This window comes from Siniperca chuatsi, linkage group LG11, assembly GCF_020085105.1.
Source record: "Siniperca chuatsi isolate FFG_IHB_CAS linkage group LG11, ASM2008510v1, whole genome shotgun sequence".
NCBI lineage: Eukaryota > Metazoa > Chordata > Actinopteri > Centrarchiformes > Sinipercidae > Siniperca > Siniperca chuatsi.
In genome coordinates this window covers 12,581,141-12,589,997 of record NC_058052.1, presented here as the reverse complement: position 1 = coordinate 12,589,997, position 8,857 = coordinate 12,581,141, and the positions used below count along the sequence as shown (strand labels likewise).

The window sequence follows — 8,857 nt, the reverse complement described above, 5'->3', positions numbered from 1 at the left end:
AAATGGAATTAAAATAAATCAACTGAATTAAATTAAATGAACATTAAATTAATTCATGAAGATTCATGAATGTGTGCCAATAGCTCCCTCATGGCAGCAGGACTTTACAACACAGTGGATGTACCAATTAAATTTAAACTAATATCATAGCACTAACACTAGCAGCTTTAGTAGCTGAGATCTACATTACTTGCTCTTTTTGAAAGTAACTAAGTACAATTTTGAGGTACTTGTACTTGATACTTCTACTCCACTTACTTTTGCTACTTTAAGTCTATTTTGATGCTAATACTTTTGTACTTTTACTTACTTATAATTTTATTAGTATTTCTACACTGCAGTATTGCTGCTGCTACTTAAATAAAAGATCTGAGTACACAGAGCACAATAACTGGGATTTCAGGAGCTGCAGGATGCCTATTGTCCTGTAAAAGTTGCACAGCTTAAAGCCTTAAAACACAACCACCTCCTCATGTCACACACCTGACTTAGTGTGACTAGTAACTGTATCACTCAGATCTGTCAAACAGACCTATCAGCTCAAGCCTGCCCTCACAGCACTCAGCCTGCTCTGACATAAAGATTAACTTTGATGAGATCAAAACTCCAGCAACAACTATTTTTTTGTTTTTTAGAGACTTGCAATGTTTGCTACGTGTTTTTTAAAGTATGCCACACTATAGGTACATTTAGGGTAAAGACCTCCTCTACACAAGCTTGAGTATGCACCAAATATAATGTCACACAGGTCTATTATTTGGTGCAACATTGACTGATATGTATGTGTATCTACTGTATATAACTAGTTCTTTTACATTTGTGTAACCTTTTAAAAATCTGTTTTTCATACCCATCTTACTTAAATGTTTTTTGTTATGTACTTCATGATGACCCTGATGAAGGCCACAAGCTGAAACACATTGGTCTGAAGTTGTCCCTCTTCGTGTTGCTGGGGTTTTGACCCCTTCAGACTTTTCTTCCCTTCTACATGCACCTAGGAAGTAGGTGAAGTTGTGCCAGAAAACCCTATTCTGCTTATAAAGATGAACTTTGACTGTATTTTCATTGCATTCTTTTTTTTCTTTCAAACCATGCCAGGGGAGGTGAACAGCACACTTGGGGTAGCAGGTAATACAAGAAATGATAGCTTGTGTCTGGGTTGCATGCCACCACCAGGGGTCACTGTAGCTTGATATTTCATTTCCCCCCTTTTCCAATGGATGTCCACCAACCACTGTGTTTAAAATGCAAGTATGGCCTAATGCAGTCCTGGTGATGAGTATGTGATGCAAATTTCAACTGTTTAATGGACACACAGTGCTCATACACCAACCTCAAGTGTTTTGCCTTTGTCATATACTGTAGTCATAGATGTGAGGATGATTTGAGTTTCCAATGATTGAGGGAGGAGACTGACTGAAATACTTCCTTACTGTCTAAGTTATTGTGTCTCTGTTTTTACTGTCATAAAGAGATGCATTGTAGATAAGCTGTGGCTCCCACATGGAGTGTTTTTGTTATGTAACCATGCAGTTTATCTATTTATTTGTTAAAAATGTCATGTACAATGATGTAGATGTTAAGGTGAGACACTGCTTTAGCATCTATTTGAAAGCATTCCTGCTTTCCAAATATTCTAATACTCATAGTACATAATTTATCATTTATTTAGTGCAGACACTAAGAGGGATTTTGTAATGTTTTTTTTTTTGCCCTTGGTGAGGAGTAATGTGAATCAAGGCGAAACCTTCTGGGGCTTTTGGAGCAAATCTACTTGCTGGTGAAGAGCTGTTCAAACGGGGCCTGCTCTTCCTTCCTGCTGCTGAACACATAACATCCACACAACCAAACACAGACACACACCACAACTTCTGGTCCTCTGCTGCTCTTACAGTGTTTGATATGTACAAATAATATTAATAAACCAATATGTTTTTTTAAAGTGAAATGTTTATTTTCTTCCACCATTTATGCTTTACATTTCAATCAAAGAGGTAGTACATTTTTCACTTGGTTGAATTTTGATTTTTGATCCCAGTTACCGGTGAAAATGTTTGTCTTGAATGTATTCAAATATTTACACTCTGATTTGAGGAGAATGTAGTAAAGGCATATTTTATCTTGCCTGAAATTCTTATCATAAGTTTCCCAAAGGAAGCGGGTCCATTTTCATGATCTTACATCTTGAGCTTTTGCAGCATAGTGGTAAAAAGAGACTAGCCTGTTTATACTTTATTATACTTTGTCTCAGGTTTGCACTTGTACCAGCAGTTCCTGTCAGACTGGTATTTACACATTCTGCTGCCGGCAAGCTTGCAGATTAGTAGCTTTGCAAAGAAGCAGCTCTTAGCTGTTGTTTAGAGGAACCTCCTTATTCCCATAGCTTGAGGCTCTGTCAATCTCCGTCTGGCCAATCATCCAGCGAACTGCCAGTGAAGCTGTGAAGGAAAGATTCAGAAATGGTACATTTAGAATTATTATTTGAGCAAGTCACACAAAAGTGGTAACAGGTTTTGAGATCCTGTTCAGGACATGGTTATTTCCACAGTAAATTCCCTTTTTGATTTAGTCAATTCCCACTCAAAGTGTGAAGACAAAAAAAATGCTTCAAATTGAGCTGGTCTCCTTCAAGAAAGCATAATTTGTCATTTTAATGACTATCACAAACATTGCACTGTTGGCACTTATTTAATGTGGAAACTGTGACATGCTCCTCATGAACCATGCTGTTAGAGAAATCATTTCTCTATGTATCACCTCAGTGAAACTATTCTGATGAATGTTTAACTTTGCTAAGGCAGCACATGCCTGAATGCTATGAGGGACATGCTCCCAAAACTGATAAATCATGTTTTCCAAAAAAGGGGGACTTACGTTTGAGTTGTCAAAACTGCTGCTTTATGGAACATTTGGACAAAAAGGAGCTGGTTAAATTTAGGGATATACCCATTTCAGGATGATGTCACCTTGGGTTTGAATGCACTGAAACCAACCTGCAGAGCAGAGAGCCACAGAAGCTAAGATGGTCAGCATCGATCCAGAGCTGATCAGTTGAGCGAGTAGCAGGCCTAGTGGGTAGAGGAGCAAGCAGGTCCAGAACAGCCAGTTGATCAAAGTCCAGGGTCGGCGTGGAGGGCTCACTATGGGGCCAGGAAAACACCCTGTCTGTGCGTAGTGCTCCTGAAAGCTATCCTGTTGACACATTAATGCAAACACAACTCAATACCAAAGTCCTTAACAGAAGACCATGGCTAAGTTTGTTCTTTGATATTGCTGTTAATGTCTCTAGAAATTGGTAGGAACAAAAATGTAACTGCCTTGTATAATATTTAACATTAGCCAGTTCAGATTAATGAGTTACCTAAAGGCCATGACGTGTGAGAACCAAAAAGTAATGATAGAAGTTACAGACTTGAGCTAAATCCACCAAAAACATGTTACAGTCCAGGGTTTCCCAGTGTTTTATAGTGGAGGCGGGCCACCTCGCCTGAAATAAAGGCCACCTCACTAACATGCTACTTACATCTTTCCAATTTTTATGAAATAAACAAAAATAAAAGAGCAAAGGTACTATTTGACACAGTAAATGCTACATATTTAATAATATGGCTACTGTTTTGACCATCAGGATCTGGTTGGCTTACTGCCTCGACTAAACAGTCCCCTGTGGGAAACCCTGTTTTCCATCAGAAACGTCCACCTTCAACACACTCTAACCTTTTCCTGGTAGAGTTTGTGGAGCCAAGCAGCACACTCCGCCTCATCTTCTGGGATCAACTCTAGAGGGATTCTCCTGCAAGAGGGGAAGTCAGATCTCTGAGATAAAGAATGATTACACCAGTAAACTAGAGATGAAATGTTGCAATCCTTACTGCAAAACATTTCTTTGTACCTCACATATAAGTCTGCGTGATATTTCTTCCCATTAAGGATTCCAAGCAAGGTTGGCTCTTCATTGTTTCTGAAGTTCAGTGTGGAATCATAAACAGCTACAGCTGCACAAGGCAAGACACACAGCAGCAGTTAACTGTACAACTAATTTGATTTGCAAATGCATGATTTGCAGCTCACAGTATCTGACATCTGCTGGTGGCCATATTTAAATACTTCTTCAATGATGGATACTCACCAGTTCCTCTGAGGTTTTGGAGAGTTACCCAGAATCCTTTGGTCCTGGGCAGAAGATGGTACTTCAGTTTGGGTAAACCTTTGCTCTCAGCCACCTGCATGCTGATCTGGTGCTTCTTTGGTGTCAAGCGTGTTCCTTCACAGAAAAGCAAGAACTAGACCCAGGAAATTAGATTGTTTATTAATAGCATTATTCCAAATCCAAAATGATCTCTGTGATATCCCGCGACAGCTAAGCTGTCACTTTCAGTCATGTTGATTTTACAACAAGCCGAAACTCACCCAGTAGTTTTCTGGGTAATCCCGCAGGTTCTGAAGACTCTGAGCCACCGTCCTTCGGTCCTCCTCCCATTTCCTCTTGCAGAAAACTATCTCCAGGAAGTACCACATCCAGCCAATAACAGGTACATAACTCAACTCTTTTTTGGCTAACACTTTTGAGCTCTGGAAAAAGATGAAAATTTAAAGCATGTTAAAAAACTGGAGGATAGCACTGAAATGCCAAAATCCCTCAAGGTCAGAAAAGGGCAATGTGGAGATTTCTGGGACACTTTCTTTACCCCAAGAACTCCGAATCTCTCACAGAAGGTCCAGCCACACAGGAAGTCTATCTCAAAACTGTGGTTGAGAACCACAATTGCATTCTCATTTCCATACAGCGGATAACTCTTTGGGTCTGTGTAGAGCGTGCATTCTGTCCCGGACCACCACTCCAGGGCAGCTACCATCTCTGAGGATCATTAGAACACAATGATGTAGAAAAGTCTATGTTTTGTGAAAGAAGGGTAGTTTGACTGCATTTGTAAAGTGGTCTAATAATAATCTAATAATTCTACTGCGTGCATGCAACAGAGTTTGACAGATTTCTTACTCCCAGCAGCAAAGCAAACATAGTACCAACAGACAACAGACTCCAGTATCATCTGTGTAGCAGGGAGTAAGATACTTACGGCTACTGATGCAGTAGCCCAGTCTGATGTTGATCCTGCGGGCCAGCTGCTTACTGACCAGCCACAGAGGTAAAGTACAGAGCTGCAACAGGTTGATAATGAGGCCACTGACCAGGAACACATAGCAGATGATCAGGTGACTCAAGAACTGGGATTTCAGCAGCTGCAGAAGGCCCATTGTTCTGTAAAAGGTGCACAACTTAAATTAATACAACACAATCACCCTCACCTGACTTGAGACGACATATTTCATCATTGTCAAACAGAGCTATCAGTTAGTGTTGGCATGGGCTTTGAGAGTAACCGGTCCCACTCAGCCCACTCTGACATAAAGGTTTTCTTTGACTGGACTTTCTCGTGTCATCTGCTGAATGGAACCTTTGAGCTGGACTGTGCATACACTGCCAATCACAGGGCAAACGGGTGAATGTTCTGTGTTATTGGATCAGCGCTCAGAAAGGTAAGGCCAATCATACTGTACACTCCCTGACAAAAGTCTTGTTGCCTATCCAAGTTGTAGGAACAACAAATAATAATTTGATTTCTAGTTGATCATTTGGAATCAGAAGTGGCTTATATGAAAGGCAAAGGCCTCTAGATTATGCTTATTTAACCAAAATAAAATCTTATCATGCCTTGATTTCTAATTATTTTATTAGGAAAGAAAGGTCATACTTTGCTTAGACAAAAGTCTTGTCACATCTTTAAAGGGTTCAACCAATCACAGATTAGAGCATCACCTGTGACAAATACTGTAATTAACACATTCCCAGGTGTGTAGAAGAAGAACCCCAGCACACCCAACCTTCATTTGAAATGCATCCTGACCTCTGACAGCATGCCAAAAATTCAACCACAGACCAAAGTGCTGATCATCAAGAGCCTGAAGACCAAGTCTCCTGCTGAGGTGGCAGACATCTTTAATGTATCTAAACATCAAGTGGAGAGGATAAGTAAAAGATATGAAGAAACTGGTGAAGTTCATGAGAGGCCCAGGTCAGGCAGACCCCGTAAGACTACTGTTCGAGAGGACCGTTTGTTGGTTTGACAGTCCAGGGCCAGCCCTTTTTCAACTGCAGTAGAGCTACATAACAACTGGTCACCAGAAACCCCTGTATCTACAAGAACAGTTTGTCGAATTCTGTCACACAGTGGTCTCAATGGCCGAATTAGTGCTCAGAAACCAGCATTAAACAGAAGACAACTAAAAAATCGTGTTGCATTTGCCAAGGCCCACAGCTTGCAGGAAGGATGGACAGTGGAAAAGTGGCAGGTTGATTTTTTTATTTTTTTCCGATGAATCATCTATTGAACTGCATCCCAAATGTCACAAATACTGCAGAAGACCTATCGGAACCTGCATGGACCCAAGATTCACACAGAAAACAGTCAAGTTCGGTGGTGGAAAAAATCATGGTTTGGGGTTACATTCAGTATGGGGGTGTGTGAGAGATCTGCAGAGTGGATGGCAACATCAACAGTCTGAGGTATCAAGACATTCTTGCTGCCCATTACATTCCAAACCACAGGATAGGGCAAATTCTTCAGCAGGATGGCGCTCCTTCTCATACTTCAGCCTCCACATCAAAGTTCCTGAAAGCAAACAAGGTCAAGGTGCTCCAGGATTGGCCAGCCCAGTCACCAGACATGAACATTATTGAGCATGTCTGGGGTAAGATGGAGGAGGCATTGAAGATGAAACCAAAGAATCTTGATGAACTCTGGGAGTCCTGCAAGAATGCTTTCTTTGCCATTCCAAATGACTTTATCAATAAGTTATTTGAGTCATTGCCGAGACGTATGGATGCAGTCTTCCAAGCTCATGGGAGTCATACACAATATTAATTATTTTTCCACTGCACCATGACTTTATGTTCTGTACTGTATATTATTTCTTTTAAGTGACAAGACTTTTGTCTAAGCAAAGTCTGACCTTTCTTTCCTAATAAATAATTACAAATCAAAGCATTATAAGATTTTATTTTGGTAAAATAAGCATAATCTAGAGGCCTTTGCCTTTCATATAAGCCACTTTTGATTCCAAATGATCAACTAGAAGTCAAGTTATTATTTGTTGTTCCTACAACTTGGATAGGCGACAAGACTTTTGTTAGGGAGTGTAGTTTAGCAGCTTATGAGAACTGTTCCACAGCACTGAGAAGCACTTTCTGTATTATTTACCATCAAACTGATGGTAAAACACAGGTCTGCAAAGTGAGTGGCAACAAACAATCATCTAATAACATTTAAAATCTTAAAGTAGCATTTACATGTAGGTGGTGAGATGAAAATAAAGCTGAACTAACGGTCAAAATGTATATAAAATGTGACAAAGATTATTGCAACAGACTGCGTTTGATAAAGGTCAAGTTCGTAAAACAAATAAACGCACACCTTAAATTCATCTGAAAGACGTGACATTTACCTTGATCAGTCTATGGGCTCCTAGAGAGCTGTCCTGCCCCAGACACCTTCAACCTTTCAGATGGCAGAAGATGTTGAATAAAAAAACACCAGTCTTTACTTGGAGTTATTGCTGTTCTTCAGATTTTAGCCATGATTCATTCAACATGATGACTAATTCAGAAAGCAAACTTCCCTGCACAAGGAACCATACCCTTCTGTAAGCCACGCCCGTCTGGACCCGAGGATGGAGACGTCGGTCTGCTTCCTAGAAACTCTAGAGTTAGGCCGGCTGCAAAGATCGTTTATGTTTTTCAAAAGAAATCAAAACATAGCGGAGGAAAAACGTAGTCGCGCTCTTCAGGACTGCACGTAATGCATACACAGACCATATCCATAGTCACCATAGCCGCTCGCTTACCATAGTGACCGATATGACTCCTTAATAATTTCTAAATTTCAAAAATATAGCCACAAAAAAGTGTCTATTTAAGACGAAAGACATTTGGTTTGTGGGTTTGTCCAAAGTAAACGTTTAAAACATAAACTATTTGTATCAGGACGCCATAATCTCGCAACATTTCCCGACGCTGATGCAATTACACTCGTTGGTGTCGTTTCTTGGTGTCACAATCTAGGACGGAGAGTGAAACCTCTTTCGGGTTTTTTCTCCTCTCTGTGCTGCCTTTATTTGGTAACAGGAAAAGGCACGAGCGCGTCAAACTGGGAGTGGGACGTATGCGCAATGGCCCTTTCTTCATAAATGTATGAAAGTATCATGAGGCTAATAAAAGTAACTGCTGTCTGAGCAACCTATTTTATACAGTCTATGATTTTGACTGAATTTGAGTGATAAACACGGTTACAGAGTAGCTTCCGCAGTCTTCGCTTTGTTTAATATGTAGCCATTATATCAGGGATTTTACAGAAAACTGGTAAACATGACTTAGTCTTAGTGGACAGCACCCCCCGCTGGTAATGCACTGTATGTGCATGAGAAAAAGTGATTTTACCTAAAGGAACAGTTGACCCTAATATGAATGCAGTCAGTATCCAGGCAGCATCACTGGAGTTGGTTCTGGTGTAACTGAAATCAAACACTGTACAAAAACTTTAAAACTGAAACTGAAACTTTAGGATTTTGTAACTAAGAACCAGGAAAGCTTATCCTCTCTTTTTAAATTATTATATAAAACATCTTTTCTGGATACAAAGTCAAGTTTGATATAAGCTTTGATAAAAGATTGCTCCAATGACTTTGCAACATGAATAACTTTAACAGGCTAAATAATCCACTTCCCAAAATTAAAGGTTCTCCAAGAGGCATAACAAAAGCCACATTCAAGTGAGTCAAGCACTCGGGCATCAGTCAGGTT

At 40.1% G+C, this 8,857-nt stretch overlaps 1 protein-coding gene and 1 long non-coding RNA gene across 5 annotated transcripts; one reads left to right on the top strand and one right to left on the bottom strand.

Annotated features, from left to right (window-relative positions):
- Positions 1-1,930: 1,930 nt before the first annotated feature.
- Positions 1,931-8,123, bottom strand: agpat4 (1-acylglycerol-3-phosphate O-acyltransferase 4 (lysophosphatidic acid acyltransferase, delta)). 4 transcript variants are annotated; one of them, XM_044214892.1, is made up of 10 exons: positions 7,696-8,123; positions 7,504-7,556; positions 5,079-5,260; positions 4,689-4,858; positions 4,411-4,572; positions 4,130-4,283; positions 3,893-3,995; positions 3,718-3,793; positions 2,994-3,192; positions 1,931-2,438 (listed from the first exon to the last, which is right to left on the bottom strand). In XM_044214892.1, exons 3-10 carry the CDS (start codon positions 5,254-5,256, stop codon positions 2,347-2,349), a joined length of 1,134 nt encoding a protein of 377 aa, XP_044070827.1. In that variant the 5' UTR covers positions 5,257-5,260; positions 7,504-7,556; positions 7,696-8,123; the 3' UTR covers positions 1,931-2,346. The 4 variants fall into 4 exon arrangements, with proteins under 4 accessions (XP_044070827.1, XP_044070828.1, XP_044070829.1 ...); XM_044214893.1 differs by lacking the exon at positions 7,696-8,123 and adding an exon at positions 2,875-2,896 and having other exon boundaries at positions 7,504-7,689; XM_044214894.1 differs by lacking the exon at positions 7,696-8,123 and adding an exon at positions 2,875-2,893 and having other exon boundaries at positions 7,504-7,689.
- Positions 5,271-6,032, top strand: LOC122884674. The gene is made up of 2 exons (XR_006379943.1): positions 5,271-5,538; positions 5,852-6,032. It is a non-coding gene; the product is annotated as an uncharacterized LOC122884674 (long non-coding RNA).
- Positions 8,124-8,857: the final 734 nt, after the last annotated feature.

Bases quoted from the DNA above. Each gene is read 5' to 3' on its own strand.
- agpat4 (XM_044214892.1), bottom strand. From the start codon at position 5,256: ATGGGCCTTCTGCAGCTGCTGAAATCCCAGTTCTTGAGTCACCTGATC. The intron at 4,573-4,688 runs GTAAAGAAAGTG...ATCTTTTTCCAG, and splicing joins AGAGATTCGGAGTTCTTGGG to AGCTCAAAAGTGTTAGCCAA. The intron at 3,794-3,892 runs GTACAAAGAAAT...CCCCTCTTGCAG, and splicing joins CACGCAGACTTATATGTGAG to GAGAATCCCTCTAGAGTTGA.